This window comes from Myotis daubentonii, chromosome 1 (genome assembly GCF_963259705.1).
Source record: "Myotis daubentonii chromosome 1, mMyoDau2.1, whole genome shotgun sequence".
Lineage (NCBI taxonomy): Eukaryota > Metazoa > Chordata > Mammalia > Chiroptera > Vespertilionidae > Myotis > Myotis daubentonii.
The window spans coordinates 164,839,395-164,866,690 of record NC_081840.1 but is presented as its reverse complement, the minus strand read 5'-3'; the positions used below and the strand labels follow the sequence as shown (position 1 = coordinate 164,866,690).

The 27,296-nt window shown below is 39.4% G+C and overlaps 2 protein-coding genes across 2 annotated transcripts in view; one reads left to right on the top strand and one right to left on the bottom strand.

Annotated features, from left to right (window-relative positions):
- MTTP (microsomal triglyceride transfer protein) overlaps positions 1-10,197 on the top strand; it is a 46,291-nt gene extending 36,094 nt beyond the window's left edge. The window contains exons 16-18 of the mRNA XM_059664746.1: positions 4,281-4,405; positions 7,281-7,451; positions 8,924-10,197. Coding sequence (XP_059520729.1) covers positions 4,281-4,405; positions 7,281-7,451; positions 8,924-9,101 — 474 coding nt within the window. The 3' untranslated portion in view covers positions 9,102-10,197. The remainder of the gene's footprint in view (positions 1-4,280; positions 4,406-7,280; positions 7,452-8,923) is intronic.
- A 2,947-nt stretch (positions 10,198-13,144) lies between these two features.
- C1H4orf54 (chromosome 1 C4orf54 homolog) overlaps positions 13,145-27,296 on the bottom strand; it is a 29,137-nt gene continuing 14,985 nt past the window's right edge. Inside the window, exon 4 of the mRNA XM_059702488.1 lies at positions 13,145-19,161. The gene's annotated coding sequence lies outside the window, so the exon portion shown is untranslated. The remainder of the gene's footprint in view (positions 19,162-27,296) is intronic.

Here is a 27,296-nt window from a genome sequence, read left to right as displayed (position 1 = left end):
GAGGAAATCCCTAACGTGATCACTTTGTACTCTAATTCATACTTAGGATATTAGTGATCTATGAGGAGATTGGATTAAAATCTACAGACTATAAGACTGTTGGAAAGTTTGCTTATGTGGTTTAGTAAATTCATGGGTAGGTTTGAATTTTGCCCCTATGCATTACTTTCTGTATGCTCTTGGGCAGGTACTTAATAGCTTTAAACCAAGATTTCCTACTAGTGAAGTAAGGCATTTGAAACAGATAGTCCAAAGTTTTTACCAGCTTTGTTGTTTGCCAGATAATTTGAGGATTCTGATTTGTTGGGTTCTGGTTATGAAATCATAGATTTTAAGACGTGGGAAAGACCTTAAATATCAGATTTTACTAAAACCCCTTCAAAACATCATAGGTTAAAACTAAATATTAATGTCCAATCTTTATTTTTCCTCACAACACTTCAAAATAGCTGTATATAACAAAAAAAATTAGGGTAGTGTAACCAAATAGTTTGATTTTTATCATGTAACAAATACTTGGAAGTAGTCATCCAGTAAGTAATGTGTTGCTGTAGAAATCCTAAGTCATTACAAGATCCAGGCTCTTTTTCCCTCAGCTCAGCCATTTTTACTTGTGGCTTTTAACCTCATGCTTGTCACCTCATGATCATCAGATGGCTGCTGCCTTCCCAGCACTATTACCTCAGTCCAAGAAGGAGGAAGGGGCAGTAGAGTCTGACTTTTTCAGAAACTTTCCTGGAAGCCCTATCCATTCCTACAAACACTAAGTATCCATAAAAGGAAAACTTTTGGTTATTGACCAAAATTATGTCATGTGGATGTTTCTAGCTGCAAGAGAAGCTGATAAATATAGTTTTTAAATGGTTGAATAGCACAGTCTTATAAAAATACAAGACTGTGTTTCTGTTCATATGAGTGAAAAGAAAGACAACCAGCAGTGCCTCTCATATCCCTTAATCCTCATGTAAAAACAGTTCTCATATTATGTCAGAACTATACACTGTATATTTCCTTTGCAGTATTACCTCTGGGGAGATTCATCCTCTTAAGAAGGCATAAGAGTGCTGAGGTTGTAATTTATATTTTAAGACACAGGAATAATAATAGTTCAGCACCATCTGTATGTGCTCAGCTACTCATCAACAGTGCCTAATAGTATGAATCCAGGTATAAAACTGGTTGTAAACATAAGTAGTAATCTAGATCAAAGTTGTCAAACTTTTATGGAAAGGGCAGAAAGTAAATATTTTTGGCTTTGTGGACACATGGACTTGTGGTCTCTATTGCAGCCACTCAGCTCTGCCATTGTAGAGTGAAGCTAGCCAATAGTGACATAGTAACAAATAAGTGTGGCAGTGTTTCAAATCATTTGTTTATAAAAACAGCCAGTGGGCCAGATTTGCTTACAGCCCATAGTTCACTGACTCCTGGTCTAGATGATCTTATTAGGTTTTTTTTATTCATTAAGCGAGGGCACCTAAGGCATATTTGAAGAGAAAGATCATCCCCAGGCTATTAAACATAACCCAATGTCTGTATATTTCAGGTGGGAGTGTTTGGAAGATCAGGGGTCATTATACAAATAAGCTGTTTGTGGCTCCCTGCTCTGCAAGGCACCCACTAATGTCGTCCCAGCTTCAGAGGCGCATGCCACATTAGGTCAAGTGCTGACACTGAAGGAAATGTTGGCAGTGGGTGGCCTGTCATAGCCACTAGGGCAGATGGCATTACTCTGTGCTCACTCTCTGTTTTCAGATCATTGGATTACTCTTCAGAGAAGGATGTCTGATAAGTCAGCATAATAGGGGGACCCTCTTTAGTCATAATAGGGGGTACCCTCTTTAGGCAGCAAAGAACATATTTTCCTGAACGGAAGCAGTGGAATGAGTTGTGAAAATACCAGTGTTGGAGCTGTAAGAAACACCTTTGGGACCAAAAGTAAAAGATGCAAGGGGTCGTGTTAGCTACAAACGCAAAGCTTCAGCATCTTGTTCCTCGAGTTCATAGGCAAAAATTTAAATAAATATGCGCTCTGGGTCAAACACGGGCAAAGCCTCTGCTCTAACGCTTTTGCAGTGTTTCTCAGAACACGCTTCCCTGAACACCACGAGACAAAAAACAGTTATGATTTTGTTACAGCCATGGGAGGGAGTAGAACAGTCTCCCCAACCAGAGGCAGTCTGGGTGCTCATTCTGGCTCCACAGGTAGCCTCCACGCCTGATTTTTCTTTTCAACCTTTAGATGTAATGTCACCATGGAAGATTAGTATGGGAGTTGCATGAGATGTCAAATGCAGAGCTCTTAGGAGACAGTTGGGGCTTAAAGACTGTTCGTTCCACTCATTTTATACCCCTGGAAGGGACAACCACTGCACTGTGTGGCTTACTCCCTCTCACGGAGTAAAGAGTGTCACAACACTTGGGTTTTGTTTTTGTTTTTGTTTTCTCAATACTTAATCTTTTATTGCTGTCTTTTTTTTTTAATTTTGTTTTATTGCTTAAAGTATTACAAAGAGTATTACATATGTCTCCTTCCCACCCCCTCCCCTTGACCTCATTGTTTGGTTTTGTTTTGCTTTTGAGAATGTGGGTTTGTTTTGACATCCACCTAATGTATGGCTAGTAGGAAAGCCAGAGTCCACATCACAGACCGTAATTTTTCAAACTGAGAACAAAGACAGAAATACTTCTGAGGCAGGGCACACAGTAGGGCTCATTTAGGAACAATCACAATTAGAGAGCAAACGCAGAACTCTGATATTATGGTTCTGCAGTTCATAGGCATAGGTTCAACTTTGGATGGGATTATTGTGGCTTTATCAGGGTAATTTGTGTTCTTTTTAAAAGAATATATTTCTTTATTGGTTTCAGAGAGGAAGGGAGAAGGAGAGAGAGATAGGAACATCAATGATGAGAGAGAATCATTGATCAGCTGCCTCCTGCACACCCCCTACTGGGGACCGAGCCCACAACCCAGGCATGTGCCCTTGGCCGGAATCGAACCAGGGACCCTTCAGTCCGCAGGCTGACGCTCTATCCACTGAGCCAAGCCGGCCAGGGCTAATTTGTGTTCTTTTATATTAGTGTCTTTAGCTCTATGTTGAGAATCTCATTCTTTTGTCCAAGTGTCTTTCAGTTAAAGGTAGCTTCATGCCACAATGAGACTTTTTTAGTATACCTGGTTGTAAGCCAAGTCCTTTGACTGACATTCCCGCCACATTTTTTGGAAAGTGAGGATAATTCCAGGAGATCAACAGAATCCTTTCTAGAAAGCAACATTGTGTCATTTATAGTTGATGAAAACACGGTTTGATCTGAGTAGGGCAATGACATAAAGTTGGTCATGCTGCCAGTTACCATAAACCTAAGATCTTTGAAGGAATATCAAAATTAAGGATGCTGAGCCTTTCCTCCCAGACCATTATCATTTCCAACACTGTCCCCAGGCAATCTGATTCCAATCCAACTAAAGAAGTTTTCAGCCAACGTCCCCAGAGCTAATATACTTTGAAACTGCAAGACTTAAAGGCTAAATGCTGGCACAAACAGTACAAAACAATGAATTTCAGAAAACTATAAAATCGCTTAGAAGGGACTACGTTGGTCAGCGACTATTGTCTCTCTGGAATATGCTGTTGAGTTCATGTTGGACACAACATATTATTTGATGTCATTTCAAATGTCAACGAGCAGGGTAGTAAGGCTTAGTTCAATTGCCTCGCCTTCCTTTCCCAGCTGGACGAGGCAATTCCTGGAACATCTACATTGTACTGGCCGTTTTCATCATCATTTTCATTTGCCAGCGGATGCAGTTGTCTATATTGGACACAGCATATAACTAGAAAAGTGGTAAAGGACCACTAAGGGTCAGCTAGCCAGTCCCTCATCCCCACTCCAAAGCCATAGCTGGATTCCTGATGGAGATGCCTTCATTTTCTCTAATCTGGTGGTTCTCAAATTTGAATGCATCAGAATCACGGGAGGACTTGTTACAACATAGGTTGCTGGACCCCACCCTCAGAGTTTCTCATTCAGTAGGTATGGGATTTGTGTTTCTAACAAGTTTCCAGGATGCTGATGTTATTTGTCAGGGAACCACACTTTGAAAACCATTTCCCCTCCCAACTCAGAACTAAAATGTGTTTCCAAGCCTAGAGAAAGACTCCAACATTAACACAGCTCAAATGGTATTATCTGCAGCAGGAGGTTAAGTGTTCCTTTTCAAAGGGGTTGGCTAAATAGTGATTATTACTACTATTATTACATATTTTTGCTTCTAGGAGCTTCAGTTGCAATCTGGACTGAAGGCCAATATAGACGTCCAGGGTGCTCTTGCCATTGATATTTCAGGTGCAATGGAGTTTAGTCTGTGGTATCGTGAGTCAAAAACTCGAGTGAAAAATCTGTAAGTATTCTATGCAAATAACTTCAGAAATTAGGTTTTGGAATTGTTTTACTTTATGACTTTTCAACAATCCATACTTTTTTTTCTGCCTATGTATTTATTTATTATTGAATTTATTGGGGTGACATTGGTTGATTTCAGGAGTACAGTTCTACAGTACATCATCTGTATATTGTATTGTGTGTTCACCACCTCAATTCAAGTCTCCTTCCATCACCATTTGTGCCCCTAAACCCTCTTCTACCTTCCCCCTCACCCCTTTCCCTCTAGTAATAACCACACCATAATATGTGTCTATGAGTTGTTGTTTTGCTTAACCCCTTCACCGTTTTCACCCAGCCCCGCAGCCCCTCTGACAGCTGTCAGTCTGTTCTCTAGCTCTGAGTCTGTTTCTATTTTGTTTGTTAGTCTCCACATATGACTGAAGGTGTATGGTACTGGCCTTTCTCTGACTGACTTATTTCACTTAGCATAATGCTCTCCAGGACCATCCATGCTGTAAGATCTTCTTTTCTATGGCCAAGTATATTCCATTTTTGTGAATGTACCACAGCTTTTCATCTACTGATGGACATCTGGGCCGCTTCCAAATCTTGGCACTAAGGTTTCCTTTTCTACACATTCTCGCCAGCACTTGTTGCTTGTTGATTTATTGATGGTAGCCATTCTGGCAGGTGTGAGGGGATATCTCATTGTGGTTTTAATTTGCATCTCTCTGATGATTAGTGATGTTGAGCATCTTTTCATATGCCTGTTGGCCATCTGTATGTCTTCTTTGGAGGAATGTCTATTCAGGTCCTTTGCCCATTTTTTAATGGGGTTGTTTGTTTTTCTGGTGTTGAGTTGTAGAAGTTCTTTATAGATTTTGGATATTAACCCCTTATCAGATGTATATCATTGATGAGTTTTTTCATTCAATGTGTTGCCTTTTCAGTTTGTTGATGGTTTCCTTTGCTGTGCAAAAACTTTTTAGTTTGATGTAGTCCCATTTGTTTATCAGAATCTATACTTTCTATTTGTAATCATTAAATCATAGAGTAGGAAATAACCATGGGAAGTCATTCTTTCCATAGCTTCTTACAAGCAGGTCAGCACCTGATACAACTCAGCCAAGAATCTTGACTTTTGACTTTTAAAGACGTCCATAGACAGCATGCCCAGGGGATGAGAGGTTCATCTTCTCGTGGTATCCACTTCAACAGCTGGCAGTGCTGTTAGGAAACTTTACTCTGAAGCAAACTTTTTTTTTAGATTATCCCTCTATTTGGGAATCTCAAGGTTTTACTCTTTCACTGTCTTCAGTGGATAAAAATTTTAAAATGGTCACTTTTATGCAGAATCTAACTACTAAATATTCAGTCCTTAAGTTTTTTGTTAGCATTCATTTTTCTAAACAAAATGTTCTCAGCTCCTTTAGTTTTCCTAATCTACCTCTCAGATTAAGTGAAATGTTTCATTTTGAACACAAAACAGTGTTTCTGAACCATTGTAATAATCAAAAGAATTATTCTTCTGTTTATTATAACATCAAAGAAAAGGAAATTGAAATGCAATTGATTTTTATCTTTTTGGATATTTAAACTATGGTGTGGGATGAGTGAGACAAGGTGATAAAATTAAATATTTTGGTTTATTTTGAACTATAGATGAAGGAATTGAGAACAATTAAAAGCTGGCACATTTGTGGCCCACAGTGTTACTAAAACGAACCAATGAATGAGAAATGGAGTGATCATCGCAGTGATCAGCAATATAATTTCGGGCTTCCCATTGAATCAGTCATCTGTTTTCTCTTTCTGAAGTAGTTCTAGATAGAAGTGTCCCCAAATTATACTGAATTTTAAATTTTTTTTGTAGAAAGAAATCTACAATAGCAACAACAAAAAACTCTGGATTTTTAAGGACATTGTATCCCTAAGAATCTATCAGTATCCACATTATAGCCAATCTATCCTCAATTTTTAATTTGTTCATTTAAAAATACCTCTTAAGCCTTTGTTGAGTGTTAAGATACAGTGAGGTATTCAAGGATTTAACGGTACACCTGTGACCTACTTTTACGCTGACAACAGTAGGTGGTAAGCTTTAAGTTGCACAGCAAAAATGAGTACCTCTATCAAAAAAGCTTGGACATACAACTCTGATTTAATTGTGGGAGTAACTTCCCACAATATTACTGAAAGTCTACAATTAAATTAGAGTATTCCTAGAGGTAAGCCTTCTACTGAGTTGTTTATCTTCTTCATTTTCACCCAAGCCACTCTCCCTAGACAGTTCAATCTGTCTATCTAGTCCTCTGAGCAATTTTTGGAGAACCCACCATATCTGTCATTCCTGGGCCACCCACTGTGCCCCACTATAGGAATGGTTTTTTGTGACACAATATTTTTTTCAAATAGACTTAGCTCTCTAGAGACCCTTTGGAGAAAGTAATAAAATGGAATTGAAATAGCTACCTAGACGCCAACAGAGAAACCAAGGGAGCAAGAAAATTATTATAAACATTAGCTGTCTTCTTGCTGACTTTAAATAACTCAGATATTTCTGACTTTCTGAGAAGAGCAGGTTCCAGGAATATTTTCATCTTGGCCCTTGGTATGCCCATACCAAACAGTAGTACATGATAGACATTTTATTCCCACATCTAGAATTGAAGGCTGGGGGAGGGTTCAGGGGAAGAGCAAATCTTCGTTCTGCAATCCCTGGGCCTAATCAGGCCCTGGTTACCAATAGAATTCTGAACACATTTAGGTCACATATTAGCTCCTTTCCTCACGGTCCTCAGCAGCATGAGTTCAGATCCTGGGAAAGTATAGCAGTTATTCCAGCTCAGTTCAATGTAATGTTAATAGTTTTTTCTGCCTCAAATCTTTAGGTTGGCTGTGGTAATAGCTGGTGACATCACTGTGGACTCCTCTTTTGTGAAAGCCGGCCTGGAAATCAGTGCCGAAACAGAGACCAGCATGGAGTTTATCTCCACCGTGCAGTTTTCTCAGTACCCGTTCTTAGTCTGCCTGCAGATGGACAGGGCTGAGGCTCCATACAGGTAAGAAGCAGTGCTCGGGGAATGTTCCAGGACCAGCCCCAGTTCACCAGGAACTCACACCCAATTTTCAGCATTCACTTTCAGAAATTAAAAGAAAATGGTAAAAAGAAATTCATGAAACAAATTATCTTTAAATTAGTAACAATTCTTGATAAGGCTAAAAATTGAGTCAGTCTCTAGGATACCAAGGAACTGTAATGATCAGTTCTTTCAATTCAGAAGGTATCATATTCTATCTAGAAACAATTTATCAAGGAAACAAAGGGATCAGATTTACCATAAGAATTGCCATGTAGTTTCAGCAAAAATACTGGATGCATATTTACTATCAGCTGTATCTTCACAGTTGTCCACTGGACAGAGAGCTCAAAACAAAACATGAAATCATTTACCATGGTTAAGGAGCCCAACTGAATTCACAGTTTTTAGGTAATCCATACAACAGCAACTCGACCTTGTTTATGTTTTGGCTAAAGCTTGAGAGTTTGAGAGTTTATAAATTTTTCAGTAGAATTTTTAGTGTCTCAAAAACGGAATATATAATTGTTCATGTAAATTTCCCAACAACTCTCCCACTCTATAGCTTTTACACTGTGTCCTTCAAATCATGTGACCATATTCATAACAATACTATCATGTGGAAGTAAAATGCCTTTGGTTTAGGTGATGCTGTGAGTTGCAGAGGTTTCCTTGACAGATTGTTAACCATGAAAGCAATTTGTCTGCTTAAAACAGCAAGCCATATCTTCCTCATCTTCTTTGACAAGTAAGCCAGAGTTGAGCACCTTCTTTATATTCTTGACATTTCATGATCCATATAAATATGCATCAATGATATAAGTATAATTATGAGTTGGCTATATTTTTACAGAATAAAATATAGTGGATTGTAGTCAGAATATTAAACTGTTGCTAGTTTATACTAACGTATATATAGAGTAAACCTCCATTAATGCAGTTTTAAAAACCACCCTTCCAATGGTCAACATGTAGTAACCACCGATCCAGGCACCGGGCTTAACTGGTTTGGTTCCACATTTCCCTTTGGCTACAGCTTTGGGAATGTTTCCCCGGCAGCTTTCTCATCTTAAATCCAGTTAAACTTGCTCCTTTCTCACAAGGGGACTGAGCCCAAAGTGGGGCTCCTGGAATGAGGGGAGGGGGACATAGCAAGGCTTGCAAAGCTTAACAGCATCTCCAAAGAGCTGAGAGGAATGTAGTCCTCCGTTCCAGAAAAATGTCTGGCAGCCTCCTATATTCCAAGCATTTGAAGTGTATCTGTTTGTATAAAAAGAAACGGGGAGAAAAACATCACCCCATTCATAGGAATGGAAGCCGGTTGCCCTTGGCACTCTGGTCCTTTCTCAAATCGCTTTGACACAGCAGCTTCAAGTGTACATAAGAGCTTGGCTCTGACAGGCATGAGGTGACTTTACTATGTGTGTGATTTTGCTATTGTTGTTGTTATGCAGGCAATTTGAGACCAAGTATGAAAGGCTGTCCACAGGCAAAGGATACGTCTCACGGAAAAGAAAAGAAAGGCTGGTGGCAGGATCTGAATTCCCTCTCCACCAAGAGAATGCTAATATGTGCAAGGTGGTGTTTCCCCCTCAGCCGGAGAGTGCTTCCAACGGTGGGGGCTGGTTTTAAAACTGATTGGTGATGTTTCACTTGAATTCATCTCCCCAGGAGGGAAACCATGTGACATGCCTTAGTGCTTGCTCTCTGAGAGCACAGTGTTTACATATTTACCTGTATTTAAGATTTTTGTAAAAAGTTGTGAAAAACCTCAAATGACCAAATTTGGACCTATTCAGAATACTAACAGTATCAATTTTGATCCAAAATAATGTGATGCTTTTAGCAAATTCTATTTGATATAGTGAGAATTGTTCTTCCCTATAAAGAAACTATTGTTTATTTTAAAAATACCATGCACACACTCAGAAGAACCCAATTTTGTTTTAACAATTTTCATTGTGTATGTAGCCCTTGATATAACCTTAAACATATATTGTTTCTACCAAACATATTCCTGCAGGAAACAAAACAAAACAAAACCGTCCTTTTTCCATGGGGGGTGTGAGGGAACAAGACTTTTTAAATACTTTTTTCAGCCAGCTTCATGAATTGATATTTATCTCTTCTGTTGTTAGTTTTATTGAGCATTGAGGGAGAAGGCATACAACATTAACATACCATCTTATCTTTCTGCTGACCAAATAGTCCTCTGCATTCCGCCCTACAAAAACACTGGACTTAGCACATAAGATTTAGAGATATTAATTTCAGAAACTCCATTTGATTTTTTTGTGTGCTGTGTCTCTTGGAGACCGTAATGTGGTGCACTGTCCTTTATAAGGGACATCTTGATGTAGTCATCATTTTATCTTTTATTCAGCTGTTTGGTCGTGAAAGTTCTAGTCTGTGTGACTACAATCTGTACACAATCCAGAGTTGGCTGAGAGAATTTAGTACTGATGGATTTGGACTTCTAAAATATGAAATCAAGGAAAGATTTTTATTTGTTCAAATTAGAAGAGGCATGTTAAACATTTTTAAATATTTATTAATGAAAAGTGTGTTTATAGTAATAAACCCAAAACAGATAACAGATGTTCATTTGTTCATTAAGTACACACAAACACGTGTGCACGCACACACTAACACACACAGGAATTGATCTAGCCTATTATTGGCTGTACATTTAAAATGATGTGTGATGAAATAAATATGTGGAAATCCTCTTGAGTTTTTTTTGTCTTCTGTTACTTTAAACACCATATCTCTCTGCTCTTGCCAATTTCTGAGCCCAGACATATACACAAGTAGCCTTTGCAACCCTATAGAACAGGCCAGAGATTCCAAAAGGAGGTCAGAGCCCTTTGGGAAAATGGGCCACTGAAAATAATAGCAGCCAGAACCGCGTAAGGACCTGTGAAGTTGAAAACAAGCTTTAAGCCCAGTTTTCATAAAACCCTGGACCAGCACCCTTACTGTTATGTTACTAAGAGGAAAGAAAGAAATCAAAACCTTTAGGGGATGTGATATGCCCTTGGTGGTGACATTGGCCTTGGAGGAAGCATCCATAGCAAAGCAGTTTATTCTCTCTTCAGGGACCAGTGCTCTTACACTCCCTTCAGAGGAAAAAAAAATAAAGGCTAGATTAACTTTGTCAGAAAAGGAAGGAAAGCAATATTTCTTAAGCACGATCTTTTAAAAATGTTTGCAGACACCCTGAAACAAGCATTGCTAGTCTCCATTTAAAAAAAATCATTGAAGAAAATGAGGATCAAAAAGGGACTCTCTCATTGTGGACTGGTGCGCTAACACGATGGGTCAAGACCGGAGTTCTCACTCAGGAGCAGCAACCTTCTTGTTGCCTCCAGACACTTATGGCTGCCAGTGCCCTGGGGTCCAGAGCAGTGGTTCTCAAAACCGTGTCCGTGAGAACCGCCTGGAGCACTTCTGAAAACAGATCACTGAAGCTCTTTTCCATTTTGGCTTCAACTGGCCTGAGTCAGGCTGAGGATTTGCAATGATAAAGAGGTGAAGTTTCCCAGTGAAGCCCAGGCAGTTAGTATGGGGACCACACTTTGAGAGTCATGTTCTAGAGCAGTGGTTCTCAACCACCTGGCCCTTTAAATACAGTTCCTCCTGTTGTGACCCAACCATAGGATTATTTTTGATGCTACTTCATAACTGTAATGTTGCTACTGTTATGAATCATAATGTAAATATCTGATATGCAGGATGGTCTTAGGCGACCCCTGTGAAAGGGTCGTTGGACTGCCAAAGGGGTCATGACCCACAGGTTGAGAACCGCTGCTCTAGAGAAAAAGGAAGACACTTAAAATCATAAAGAGATCATTGGTGTGATGTTTGTAAACATACACACACACACACACACATTCTTTGTGTGTAGTTCATACTTTCTGCAGTAAAATATGTATTCCAGCAAACCAATATGAGTCTTCTATTCCTCCATCTTCAGGGTAATTTCCAATAAGTGAAGTGCTAAAATATGAAGTTTCTAAATAGTGTGTTTGCATGTTTTGCGGGGGGGGAGGGGTAGCAGAGTTGGGATATGGGAGGTAGGGAGATATCTCAAAATCTCATGTGTCAAAAATTTTAAGAATGTTTATATCCTTTTATTCAGTAATTCTACTTAGAAGTCTATCTCAAGGAAATATTCAGAGATGCCTGGAAAGATTTGTGCTCAAAGACATTGGTTGCAGCATTATTTTCATAGCCCAAAATTATAAAAACTAAATATTTTTAAATATGAGATTGATTAAACATATTATGATATAGCAACATGAAGAAATAAGATACAGCTGATAAAAATCATTCCTCTAAGAATATTGGAAAGAGGTAGTTTTATAATTTTATGAAGTAAATAAGTAGTCTACAAAACACAATTATAAGCATTTATTTTTAAGGTAGTAGGTCCCTCTGAATAATTAAGAAGTTGTCCTATTTTTCAGTTTTTAGAATATTTTAACATTTTCTAAATTTCCTTCAAAGAACATGCAAATAAATTTGAGGATCTTTACCCAACCTATATAGTAGTGAATTTGAAATTTTCAGAGGTAGAAATGCTATAATAGAGAGATATATCATAGTTAATATTTCTGAAATGCTAACTACAGGCCAAGGGTAATATTATCTTGTTATGATTCTCACATTACAATAATCTATAGAATATAATGTTATTCTGCAATACTATATCCAGTGTGTAAATACATATGCATGTAATACACATCTGTTCTTAGTCTATCCAAGTAGTACTGAAGGTGTAGAAGCTTTCCGAGAACACTCAGGGGATTATCTGTTGATAAGGTTGTAATTTCAAGGGGCAGAAAGAAATACCAGTTTTTTGCCATGTCTTTGATGACTCTTTTCACAACACTTCTGTTGGGATAAACCTCTTATCAAAGGGCTTTGGCCATGCTACTTCTATCTACACTCCCTCCGTGTCACCTTCAGTAGCCCCCTTACCCCTAAACTAAACAGCTTCTTCACTTTCAGTCTCTTGCTTTTGCTCTGGCCTTCTGAGTTCTCTTCACCCTTAGCCCTCTTTGCTCCCTGCCCACTCCGTGCTGGGTGATTGGCATGTATCTCTTCTTTGTGGCCATTAGCCAGTTTCCTCTTTCAATCACGGCGCCTTTGACAAGACAGACTAGCTAGCTTCATCAGCGTATCAGCATTCTCACCATATTAAAGGCTTCCTGAAATTCTAACCTCTTCATGAATCAGGGCACCTGACATGTAGTAGGCTTTTTAAATTATTATTCCTAAAGAACATTAATATCCTCCACACTGGGAATATAATAGTGATTTCTACCCTATGAAACGCCAACATACGCCCATCACACATAAAAGCATACCATCAAACCTTCTATACGCTACTCTCATTCTTTAGATTTTTTCTAGAATCTTTGACTAAACTTACAGTAATTGAAGAATTGACTTTAAAATTCCTCTTTTAAAAGGAACTATTTAAAACACCCTTTAATGAGGATGATAGTTTTAAAACATGTCTCCAAATTATTTGACACTCTTCCCATTGAGAGGTTGAATCTGTGTTCCTGCCCATTGAATCTCGGTTCTGTGATTGTGTATCAAATAGGTGATAGTGATGCCATGTTACTTTCTGAGCTAGGCCTTAAGAAACTGGCAGCATCCACTGTTGAAACTCACTTGCCATGTTTGGAGGAAGCCCAAGCAGCTCATAGAGAGAGGTCCAGCTGAAGAGGAACTGAGGCCCCTAGCTGGCCTAGCTGATGGCTAGCACTGGCTCTCCAGTCATGTGAATGAGCCATCATGGAAGTAGCTTCTGAAGTCCCTGTTGAGTTCATGTGTGAAGTAGAACCGAACCTTCCATGCCCAGCTATGTCCAAATTGCATATTAATGAGCTAAAAACTTGTTTGTGGCTTTTAAGACTCAAGTTTTGAGGTGGATTGTTCCTCAGCAGTACACAACTAGAACAGTGGCTATGCATGGTTCATGAAGATGAGGTCTTCTGGACGTAGTGTAGTGAATCTGCATTCGCAGGGATTCAATAGGTGGCTAAACTACCCTATATAAGAAATAGGAAATTAGAGGGTTCTGAGCCAGCAAGCTAAGGAACAGAGGAAGCAGAGGATGAAGAGAGGGAGAGGGACGGTGGCTGATGCACAAATGAACTCAACAACCAGTGAAAATGTTCTAGTCTCAGAGATAGCACAGGACTATTTGAGAACAGGTATGTAAGTGGTTCAGGTTTAAAGTGTTTGCTAATGTAGGTAGCTGCCATATCATGGAGCACCTGCAAATCTCTATCCCATGTACCCTAAGCCTTTAGCAAAATCCTGCCACACACGGAATGCTCAGGATTGAATGGGTGTTCTGCAGCGAAGTCTTCTGGGGTAATGCAATGCAGAGTGAAACTGTGCATGCTTGAGGCAAGATGGAGAATGGAGTATGAGAATTCACTGGAAACAAGAGCTGGAAGCCAGAGTTGACTTAGAAAAATATAAGGCCTGAGACTGCCCTCAATTTGCTTTCTTGCCTGATCACCCCCAACCCTGGACATATGTAAGGAATCCTGGTTGTCCCTCTTTGTGAAATGTGGGTTCAAGTCTTTTGGGGGCTTCAATCTTAAGGTTTATTATAGTGATTTCAGTTAACGGTGGTTGACTTAAGGGATGTGCTACAACACTGATCTTGTGCAGTAGGTCTCCAAAATGAGTGCCTCTTCTATTCAGGTTTTGAAGGGGATAACTGCAATTACTTTCCTGGGCCTCAGTGCAGGCCCTCAGGGACATCACGTTTAGGTGTGGAGCCAATGGAGCATCACATACCTTGTTAGGTGCCCCTCACAGTGCTCCTTAATGATGCAAGCAGCTAGATTCCTTGGGTTGGCCGGGTGAAATACTATGGGTTCAGGGAAAGGGCCATCCTAGACGTCTGAACTCTAGAACTGCAAGATAATAAATTTGCTTCTTCTTAAGCTGCTAAGTTTGTAGTTACAGCAACATTAGAAAATGAATACAACCTGGATATGAAACATCAGACTGTTTTAGTTAAATGAAGGATTTCAGTTAGAAGACAGAAATAAAAATGTCCGAAGATTATTTTTGAGTTAAAATAAAGACAGACAATGCATGTTTTCTTTGCAGTTACTTTTACTGGAAAAAACAACAACAACAGAACATTTTTCAAGAGTCAAAATAAAAGACCATTACGCAAGACTGCACAATCACCTACCAATGCTGGCAATTAAGGTCAGTAGGCTAGTCTCACAGAGTCCTTGTCTAAGTAGTTTTCTCCATATGCAATACACCGAGAATGTAATTCTCAGAGATATTGGGCTGGATTCACAGTCCCACTGGCCAAGTTCAGTGCACTCTCTAACTGAGTTGCATCAGACCTAAGGTAGGAACACATCCACCAAGATTTCTATCTTGAAAGCAGTCCATATTCTTTCCATTTACCACTGGCTTTTTTCATAGCCAGGGATATAATTCAGCTTTATCCAATGTCTTTCTTCATTCATCACACAATTTACTCTTCTCTTTTTAGGACATAACTTCCTCAGTCTTCACATTCTTTTCAACCACCACTGTCTTTACTGTACAATAATATTCTTTAAATGTAAATATAGAAACCTTCATCTTCAAAGGGGGAGGGGGCTGCCCATTAGAAAATAGATATGGGTACGATAGGTAATTTCAAAGAACTCTGCCATTAACACTAGCTTGTAAAAAGCAATTATGAAACTTAAAAAAGAAATCAAATTATATGTATTGTGTGTGTTTTATTCTGCACCATTGTGAATTAAAGAATTAAATGGGAATACATTTAATAATATGCTCTAGTTGCAACATGGAACGAGAATATTAACAGCTTACAAACACTGCTGTGAAGTTCAGTTTTCTTCTGCGACATGGGGCATATAAACAAGTCTAATTTTCAGAATCCTCCCCAGGGCCTTGTAATCACATGTGCCACGGATAAACACACTTTCCCCCAGAGTCTACAATTCTGATTAGATTCAAGTTCAAAGTACAATTTAGCAAATGCTACATGTTTTATTAATGATTTTATGCACCTGTAAGGTCTACTGAGGACCCAGAAGTTAGTTAAGAATGTAGAAACAGTCTCTTGAAAATATATATCATATCTATATGTATAGCTCCTTAGAAATTCTGTAAAAGGCTGATATATTTTATGAATTTGATTTTTCTAAAACAAACCTACACATAATTTATCATTTTCCCCCTCAACAGTACTGATAAAATACAGGGCACCTTTTTCTTTCAAGTATTTGGGTAAAATAGCATACCCTGAGAATTTGGGGTGCAAACCTACACCTTGTAAACTGTAGAATGAAACTCCTCAAGCACCACATAGGAAAATATATACCATGATAGTTTTTAAACACAGAGAATATCATTGAATATGTTTTCTCTTGCACACACACATATATATGTACCAGTATATATATATATATGTATCATGAGTATAGTCAATCTACTTAGTAATCAATACTGTCTTGCAGTCCAAAGTATTTCAGGTAGCATGAACATTCAATTTGCAGCAAACACATGGAGTGTTAAAATAATTTAAGCACATTAAATCTCCTCAAAAGGCAAAAATAAAGTCAAATCTGAAATTAAAGAACAATTTATATTACTAGGCATTTCCTAGTGATCTAAGGATGAATTTGAAATGTGTGTAACAGTTGAGAATTATTATAGCGATATCAAGATCTAATTAGTTTTAACTTATTTACTCAATGATACAGAAAGAGCCATGTACACAAAGACATATATAGACATATAGACAGCCTATAAGCTAAGTCACTGACTCATATCTGGGCTTTATTTAACCCTAGGGCAATTTCAGTGAGTGGTTTTAAGAAAAAACATTCTGGTGAATTTAATTTTCATACAGGTTATAAATATGTTCAGTTTTCCAAAAACAAATCAAATAGAGTATATTTCAACCTGACAATTTAACCATAAGAGAAAAAAAAAAAAAAAAAAGGAAATGGGTCAGCATTTCTACCCACAATGCACTGTGGTTCTTCTGGAAAACTGAGTCATATTTGTAACCCTGAGAGAAAATGGCAAAAGCCAAACTTTGCAAATTTAATTTGATGTGAGCGCAAGGTACTATCTAGGAAATGCCACATGCTTCACAAATAGTTTTGTGTATTGAAACATAAGAGGGTAGTTCAGGAGCTAAAGGGACAGAGTTAGGATGATAGTTTTATGGGTTGGAAGGTTTATAGACTTTTATTCTACTTAACTTTGGTTGAAAAGGAAGGGCACCACCACTTCATTCAAACATCAATGCAACCTCAAGAAATGATAAAACAATGATGATGAGGATTTAGATTTATCTCAGGTCTTCTAAAATGTTCTTCACTATCATCTGAGGTAGTAAATGGCCTAGCAGCTTTGTATGACTTAAGGAAATAGAGAACCACAAAATTATCAATAAACAATGTCATATTCATAGAATATTATTTTAAAGTTACATTCTTAACCACTTAGACATTTACTATATCCGGTCAGCTCTTCAGCGGACTTGGCCTCTCTGATAGAACCAACAAGTGAGAAGTTCTCCTTTCTTTCCTAGTGTCTGTCCTAGTTTACCTCAGTGTGAGAATTTAAGGCTCAGGTCTGCTGGTGATCAATCATGGTAAGTAGCCGATGGGGCCCCAGAACCTTGGTAGATAGAACGTTACCACCTATTCTAGGAAAGGGGAGTCTCTCATTTTGGAGAGCAGGCAAGCAGTTGACGCCTCAGCATGACCACTGGCGTTTCCTCCGAGTCACACATAGTTTTAAACCAATCTTATCAATTCTAGTACTACCCACCCAAAGTGACCTCATACCAAGTCAATCTCCACTGAGAATGAGCACGGGCTGATGCTGTAACCAGGTCCCAGTGGTGGAACATTCAGTCAGTTCTGGGGCGGATCTGCTGGTGCACCTGGGTAAGAAGACCTCTATGACCACGGAATGATACTTCCCCCAGTACAGCACAAGGGCATCTTTTCCATATTCAGAGGCTGCCTCATAGTTCCTGTTTCATGTCTCATAGAGGCTATCACTGCATTTCATAGCTCCTCAACCCAATGATTGATTGAATTGCGAGCAGAGCCAATTACTTCTCCCTCAAACCTTTCCTTTTATCCAGCATATTTTCTAGAAAAAAAAATATCCCTGTAAGGAAGGCCTTGAAAGTGAAACTGGGTTATTTTTTAAGAGTCTGAGATAGGAAGCATAACTACAAAATAATGGGATTACATAAATCATACAAAAATCAGTCTCATCACTTTTTACCCACACCTTCAGTCATGAATAGCATAAAATTCTGTGGCTTCAAGAATAATTTTTAAGCAGAAACCAAATATTGATGACTATTAAAATCAAAATAAGGCTTTTTAAAAATTACCAGAATGCTTTATCTTTGAACAACAGTAAAGAAGAGGGGATTCCTTAAATTAGAAAGCCTGGGAAAACCTTCAAGGTACTCTTTTAATCAGTAAAAAAATATTCTAATGTAACATTTGTCGAATATATATTTGACACACTTATTAATTCTGACAAGTTAAATATTTATCTGATCAGTCAACTCTTCAAGACTCACTGTGAACACGCATTAAAATGACCTTCAGAACTGGGTTACAACTGAGGCAGTATTGAATGTTGATGAAAGATTCTGTGATTTGGACTCTTGTCATCTCTTACAACCACAACGAACAAGTGATGTAACCCTAGGTCACTGCTCTTGGTATGGCTGGAGAGATCCAGAGCCACTGAATAGGAGCTTACATTCTGCTCTATCACCCCAAACCAGTCACTCTTCGGACTCCAAACAATCCGTGAGAGCCAGGAGTATGCAACTATGGAGGGAATCACTGAAGAAGACAAAAAAAATGCTATACGCTCATAACGAAGTTTGGGTTACTAGAGGGAAATAGATATTTTATACCTTCCTGAGACTAAGAACTTAATTTTAAATCACTGGCTCTTCAGTATTTTAAGCCACTCTATTTTAAGACAACAAATAGTGTCATGACATTGTACAAATTGGAAAATTAAAACAAAGCACAAAGTTAAAACCACTATTTTTCACAATCACATCTGAAATCATGCTAAACCCATTAAAAGAGCATGTAGGTTATAACCAAGAGAATGACTAGGCTTGGCTGGTATATGATTCTAAGTGAGGACCCATCATATTTAAAATCTAAACATGTGCTGCCATTCTACCAGCTAGTCCTCATGTATTCCAAGAACCTATAAGGCGATTTGGATTCCAAGTTATCGATTTACTGGTTTGGTTTACAATAGAACAAATCCCATTCTGCTGTATGGTTTGATTGAACTATGAAAATACTTAAGGGCTATTTTTGTCTAGCCAAATGGAGGAAAAGATAAATAAAAAGCTTATGTCCTGTATTAAGTATAAAAAGAAATGATTTTTACAGGGTGATAATGCAACCATTCAATCAGCCTAGTAAAACTAAAATAGCACAAACTTTCTTAACAGCGTTGTTCAGGAAAATATAGAAACTTACACACTTGGTTTATAAGAAGCAAAAGCTAAGAATAACACATGTAGAGGAAGTTTTTCAGATGAATTCTTACTGCTGTTACAATGCAACCTTCAGATTAAAGAAGAATAGTCCATCTTTCTGTCTTGCTCCTATAAACAAGCATAGATAAGAAGAGATAGTTATTCTAGAAGTAAAATTCATTTTTAAAGAAGCAAAAAAATGTCAAAATGCATTTTCTATAACTATTTTTCTGATTTCAATATTAATTATGATGAAGTTCATATTTCAAAATGTATTTGGCAAATATGTTTCTGAACTTACTAGACAGTATACTGACTTCAGGAAAGTGCCCAAAGGTAAACTTCTCTTTGAAAATTAAATCCAATGAATTATACAAAAATAATTTTAGAATGAAATGTTCAGTTTCATTGAAATCATCCATAGCAGAGATAAAACAGTGTAATAGATATGTTCCTAAAATATTATGCAGAAATTGAATTTACTATGAGTTAGTAATCTAGTTAAAAGAGTAAACTCTATACTGAGAATTTTTGTGAATGAATGATTACTACCTAAATTATGTGGAATTTCATCTAGTACATTTTGTTTAGAATAAGATATACTGGTTAGAGCCTAAACCTTAGAATGGAGTTAAATACATCTATAATAATAAAAGCGTAATATGCTAATTAGACAGGATGTCCTTCCAGACAACCTTCCAGATGAAGCCAGTGCTGCTAGGGATGCCTGGGTCCTGGGTGCCAGAGGGAAGCAGGTGCCAGTAGCGGGGGGAAGGAAGGCCTACTCTTGCATGAATTTCATGCATCAGGCCCCTAGTTATAAGTAACTGACATGTTCAAAAGCTTACTAAGAATTAGCTCTTTGTGCTGATCTTTCTCTATAGTATGTCTACTAGAACTTTGCTTAAAGAACTTTTTTTTTTAACATTTGAGAGTTGATATTTGAACATAATACTGGTATTATAAAGACAGAAATAGAGTGGCCTACAGGTAATATTTGGGAGGGATTAAGAAGACTATCATGTGAAAAGTAACCTTCAAGAAGTATCAAATAACAGTTAGCTAATCAATTATATGCAATCACAGAAGCAAGCAAAGGACATTTTAATCCTGTCATCCAGAAACTGACCTGTTAAATATATGCTTAAAAAAAAAGAAGTCTATAAGAATGATTATGATTTTATATGTATAATAGTTCATGTTCTTTTAATTTTATTCATTTGTATTTTATATTAAGGAATGACTTTCAAGATGAAAGGGACCTTTGTGAGTTTGGAGACTTTTCATTTGCTAAATTTAAGTTTTGCTACCTGTTGACATATAAAGTAGCAACAGGAAAAGGAAATATAATTACAACCGGAAGAGAAGAAAATAGAAGACCACAAAGAATCATTTCTATGCAAATCAAAGTGGGCAGGGGAGGGGACTTCAGAATGTTGAGAAATGAAGGGACAATCTGTTTATACAATTTACTGAGACATTTTCAGGGATCCATCACCGGACACTGCCTTTTCACCCACCCAAGAAGAATTTTATTAGAAATCTTGAAAGTAATAAAGTTACTCCAATTCTTTTTAAGGATAAAATAATAAAATCACCAGTGTAACCGATGATTTAGAGGCCTGTGAAGAATTCAGTGAAGATGAGAGAAGTGACTATGCTGTGTCACCAAGACAGTTTGGCCTGGGTGACGCCCATGACTGTAGGACCAGAGCACATGACAGAGTTCAGAGGGGATGCTGGGTCAGAGTTTCCCTTGCTTCACACAGGCTTGTGCCCAGACAGAGAGGAAAATCACCACCATGCGGCTGACAGTCTCAGCCCAGAGTTGTATAACATGCTGGAAAGCTTGGGAGATACTAGAATACCTTGACCCACAGCCAACTGACCTGTCCCAAGAGATCAGCCAGCTCCGACTGCAGAGCTATGGACATGGCCTCCAGTTTGTAGAAATCAAAAACAATCCTGGATCAGGCTCCTGATGCTGCCCTGGGAGTTACAAGGATGAGGCCTGATTTTTCTGCTCGGGTCAGGGCCCCTGAGAGATGAGGAGCTTCAGAAGCATTATGAGGTTATAGTCTCCAAAACAGACGGAACTCTTACTACATACCATGAACTATCTGATATGTCCTTTGTAACAGTCTCATAAAGTTAATCATCACAACACTCCTGCGAGGTATCCCCATTACAGAGTTGAGAAAACTGAAGCTCAGAGAGAGCAAGTCACTGTCCAGAGTAGTAAAGTACTAGAATTTGGGCCAGGGCTGCCAGACTTCAAGGTGCACATACTTGGGCTTTAGTCAAGCCATACAGCTCCCCTCCAACTAAAATGCATGAACCTGTTGGCCTCCAGGGGACATCCCACACCTCCCCCCCCCGCCCCCCCCCCCCCCCACACACACAGAATTGCCCCACCACGGAGAGCCACCGCCCTTAGAAATGCTGACACTGGCTCAGATTCCTCTTTGGGGCATACAATGTCCTAATAACTAAGGACTGCTGATGTTTTAAATCAAAAGAATAATACACATGAAGGTTTGATATATGCTAAACAATAACAGATTCAAGGTTAATTTCTGACCTTATTCCTTTCTCTCTTTCCCAGATGGTGAAAGAGGGACAATTCACAATGAAGAACTGAGACCTGGAGGGCAGAGAGTAAGAGAGGGCAGACAAGGGCCACCTGTAAGAGAACAGCCAGGGGGCCTGAGGGCCTGGGCTGCAAATGGTTTGTTCGTTTGGGACAAGTCATTTCTTTACTTGTCATTTAGAGATGAGAATAGTGCCTACTTGTTTTAAGAATCAGAAAGTATGGTGTTAAATCTTTGCATATATGAAATGGTGAATACACATTAGCTGTTATTTTTTTCATTTTTATTGATTTTATAGAGGATAGAGAAGAAAATAATAAAGGCAATAAAATTGTTGAGAGAGGCACAAAATTAAAAGCAAGAGGAAAGCTGCAATCCTTTGGAGAGAAAGGGAGGGGAGGGAAGTGCAGAAAAGACATTAAGACGATAATAAAATAAAACAATAGCCATATATAATAATTGGGAGAGGAAGTCACAACCAAGTCAGAGAAAAATAGAAGTAAACAAATTGATCCAGGAATGTAATTATGAAGTGAAGTGAAAATGTAATGTTGACCTTGCAGCCACCTGGCCTCCTGCACAAAGCTGCAAAAATCCTGCTGGTGAGGGAGCTGGCAGGGAGCACTGGCCCTTTAAGTTGTCCAGGCTGTGGCTAAAACAAACTAGAAACAAAAATGTAAGAAAGAAAGAAGCAAGGTGAGACATTAAACTAATTCAGCTTCAAGTGAATGGGAAAGGAAAAACCACAATAGGAATAAAAGATCCCCACTCCTGGGGAAAAAAAAATAGCAAGGAATAAAAAGTAAATTCTCAAACACACAGCAAGGGCAGAAAGGAGGGAATGCACTAGTGGGATGGATGCCCGGGACGGGACCACCAAAGAAGAGTGGCCTTGGAGAGAAAAAGAGAAGGGGACTCGAGGGCAATAAGCAAGAAGCAAAGTGAATAAGAAGACTCTGGGATGGGGCCATTTGGGGTTCGGGTCACAACTCTGCCCAAAGGGACACTGATTGGAGAAGGCCACTGTACCTCTCTGAGGCCCCATTTCCTCCTGCAGTGTTTAACCCAAGGAACAGGGTTTGATGATCTAAGGATCTCTCTAGGCCCCCCTCAGAACACTCTACAAAAACAGCTCCCCTGGATCCAGCCACCTTTCCCTTTCCACTTCAGTTGCTGACCTGTGGGGCTCTATCCAGAGGGTAAAAATAACTCTGAGGAAGAAAGGAGAAAAGAAAGACCAACATGTAGTAGCCGCGTCGGGCACGTCAGAAATGAAGAAAGTCTGTCTGACAGCTGTCGGGGGGGGGGGGGGGGAATGGATGAAAGAAGGTGAGGGGATTAGCCAAAGAACATAGGTACATAGTCCAGGGGCACAGACAACAGTGTGGTGATGGCCAGAGGGAAGGGGGGCCAAGGCTGGGTTAAGGGGGGCAAAAGGGGAGAAGTGGGGACATCTGTAATAGTGTCAACAACAAAAATAAAGGAAAAAATGAAGAAATAAATGGATAAAATCTTACAGGAAAAAAAAAGACATTGAAATATAACAAAATAATTGCAATACCCATGGCACAGCAGGCTTAGTGCCAATTAAAGTTTTCTTTTGTTATATTACATATTTATTTTATCTTTATGCCATTATAAATGGTATTTAGTATCAAGTCTCAATAAAACTTTTAAAACAAAAATGTGGCATCCAAAAACATGGGTGGGCAGGAGAAAGCATGCGAGTAAATATGTCAGAGTAGGAACAATGTAGCTATGTGCTCCTAAAGAGAGAAAACTAAAAACAAAAATAATCTCATTGGAAAAGGCACCTAAGATCCTGTGGAGCTGGGACTTCCAAAACAAAAATCTATAAACAAGGGTCTATAACAGGAAAAGTCCTAACAAAAAAGGAGAAAGTAGTGAAGTTTTGCAACCGCTGTGCCTAGCATGCTGGTAGGTTACAAATGGGTTCCTGTTGTGACTATCTGGCCCAGGGGTGGGCAAACTTTTTGACTCGAGGGCCACAATGGGTTCTTAAACTGGACCGGAGGGCCGGAACAAAAGCATGGATGGAGTGTTTGTGTGAACTAATATAAATTCAAAGTAAACATCATTACATAAAAAGGTACGGTCTTTTTTTTTTTTTATTTAGTTTTATTCATTTCAAACGGGCCGGATCCGGCCCGCGGGCCGTAGTTTGCCCACGCTGATCTGGCCACTGGGCTACCGGATATACACAGCCCCCTGCATTTCTCACAGTTGGCAATGCCACTACTAAATCATAATAAAATAAAAACATGACTAATTATCTTCTTAGAAGTGGGGAAGAACCACCTATAAAAGCAAAACTAAAGAAAAATTCATACAAAAATAATTAGAAAGAACTAGCAGCAGCTTGTTATGCTCAAATATATATAGGGGAGAAAGCAGCGCTCCCTGCTACAAGGCACCGCTAAAAATAGATGATGAAATCCTTATTATTTGAGCTGGCAGGAGTCTTAAAGGTTAAGATAGGACTGGAAACTGGTTTTGCAGTTCTGTGTGTCTGGTGTGTGCCGCCTGCCGGAGTGTAGGCTCCTGCTGACGGGACCGTACCAGGTCCCATGGGGCTTAGGGTCACCTCGTAGTACACCGTAGCTGGTAGAGTGGAAACATGCAATTCATGTTTGTTAAATGAATGAGGGTTTTAGCACATTTCATTCAAACGTTCATTTCACAAATGTCCAGAGAGGCAGAGAGGGGGGCCCAGCCGTCCTGGCTGCCAGTTCGGATCTCATTGCGCTCCTCTGCATCCGTCCTTTGCTCCATGCCTCCGACCGAGGAGCAAACACGCAGAGCGCCCGGGAGCACAGTGTGACCAGGAGCTACCTGCGCTCCGCAGGCCCCGGCTCTCTCACTCTCTGGGGTCTTGAGCAAAACCATTTCTTTCTTTTTTTGTTTTTGTTTTAGCATATTACACTTTTATTATTATAGATACCTAAGTACATCAGTGTGTATTTCCTATAAACAAGGACATTTGCTTGTATGATCGCAGAACAGTTATCAAAATCAGGATATCTAACATTGATACAATACCATAATCTAATTCAAAATTCTATATTCGAATGTTGTCGATTATCCCAATAATGTGCCCTATAGCCTTTTTGTTTCCTGGTTCAGGATCCAGTTCAGAATAAAACCATTTCTTTCTAAGCCCCAGTTTTCTGCTCTGTGAAATGTTGTGATTGGATCAAATCATTTAAGTGACTTCATTGAAGGGCACATAGAGCTGGACCCTACCTCCAGGAAAATCTCTGGTTTTCAAAGGAAATCTAGATCTGACACCTGCTTCTAAGACTTCTCACAAAGACCATCAGTGTGAGCATCAGGTGATGAATGAGTGTGCACAATGTAACTTTTTGATATAGCTGAACAGTGTTTAAAATTTTTTTCATACAAGGAAAAGAGCTACACCCTTGTTTATGTGTCTGATTTTTCTTTGGGCAAAGAACGCTCAGGAAGGTGAGTTTTGAAGGATTTTTGTTAGTTATCTGAGTTTGTTTGTTTGTAAATATATTTTTATTGATTTTAGAGAGGAAGGGAGACAGAGAAACATCAATGATGAGAGTGAATCTTTGACAGGCTGCCTCCTGCATGCCCCTAACTGGGGATTGAGCCCACAATCCGGGCATGTGCCCTGACCTGGAATCGAACCATGACCTTCTGGTTCATAGGTCAACACTCAACCACTGAGCCACGCCAGCCAGGCAGTTATCTGAGTCTTAACAACTAGATTTTTGCTTGTACACAAAAAGCGAATCAGTTCCTCACCAGTCATCTTAGATGGTGAAGCCAGCTTTTGATTTCTGTCTATCTTTAGGGTGGTGTACTGACATAAAGGTTGTGTTTCAAAAAGAAATAAACTTTCAAAATAATCACTGTTCAAATATTAAATACTAAAAACTCTGGTTTATCTTTGTGTCTGGTGGAAGCAACTCCAAGCCTACCCTCTCCAGGCTCAGCAGACAGGAGAAAGGCCAAAGGCAGCTGCCAAGGGGACTGCAGGCGAGTGTGTGGCTGGTCCCTCCCCTGCCCCTGTCCTCCCTTCCCCTTGTCTCTGTGCCTCCTCAGCTCACACAAAGGCCTTGCAGGATTAGCTGCTCCAAAATAGCCGTAGGTAAACGCACCACCTGTCCAGAAGATTAAAACACTTTTATCTAGCGGCTACTCTTTTCCTTCTGCAAAACTAATTCTCTAATTCCGACTCTCCTCCACATGCATACTGAATTTCCCTTTATTTTCTACATCAGACAAAAGATGCACTATTTATCTTTCATCTCCCCCTCCCTCTTTATTTGTGATCATCACACAGTGCCTGTGGCAAACTCTTAAAGAGAAATAGTTTGAGTCATCTATTTCTAGATTGTGAGTAAAATGAGGCTTGCGTTTTCACCTGAATTCTTCAAGAGAGAGCCAAGGATTTTTGGACAGTGGCTTTATGTTGTCTTGTAGTTCAATAAATGTAATAACCCCTTAATTTGAAAAGGGTTTTTAATTTGCAATATGCTGTTATATCACCGGATCTTCAGATACATTTATTCCATTTTATTATGTTTTTCCAGCACCATTTATCCCCTCTGCCCTCTTCCTCCTCCACCATCCCCCGCAATACATTTTGAGGAGTAGATATTATTGGCACATGAGTATCATGAGTGCAAGCGTTTGCAGCCCAAGAACACACATCAGGTGGGAGGAAGCTGTGACTCTAATCTAATGATCCTGCTTCCTAAGTTAAGGCTCTTTTGTTGCCCAGTGAAACCATGTTCCTCTGTTCTTTCTCAGTTCAGAAGAGAGACATGGCTTACTTCTATGCACGCATGGAAGGGGTTTCTCCCCTCTCCGTCTCCTTTCTTGGTTCGGTATCATCTTACCAAGGAGTGAAAGTCCAAGAAACATTGACAACGCCAACCCTTCCTAGTTTGAAGAGAACAGGGGAATGAGGGGCGATGTGTCCCCATAGTGCTGATATCTCTGTGCTCAGATCTGAAGTTTGCCACTATCTTTCTTATGTGTGTGACCTGAAGTGTCCTGATTCAGGCTCACTTTTCCTATCAAGTTTCTTGGACTGTGTTTACAGCAAGGATTCCTGTCTATGAATTTGGATTAACGGAGGTGTTAGGAATCTATCTGATTTCCTTTCGAGGGGGGCAAGTGGAAGTTGCTTCTTTTCTGAAGGGAGTGAATGCAGATATGAAAATCAGCGCCTTATAGGGACTGGCAGCTGAGAGTAGTGGATTCCGTCTGAGGGACTGGATCAAACATAGCAGCCCCTCCAGGGAGCCACAGCTAGGTAATCTCCCCCCCCCTCACAGAGGTCAAGTGTGCATATGTGCGTGCGTGCATGTGTGTGTGTGTGTGTGTGTGTGTGTGTGTGTGTGTGTAACCTAAAGACCTTAGATTCATCTAAGAAAAAACATTCTGATTGTCTGAAAACAGAAAAACAAGCGCTTAAAAAATATAGTCTCTTTGTAAAAGAAACCTCAAGAAGATGTAGAGGAAGGAGAGAAGCTTTTCTGCAGCTTTCAGAAAGCCCCCTAACAAGAAAACGAGGAGCAAGCCCATTAACAGTGTTCCCAATGGTCTCTCAGGATGTTCTGCCTTCTGCCGCTGGGGTTGCCAGGAATAGAGGCTCACTCCATGAAACCTGGA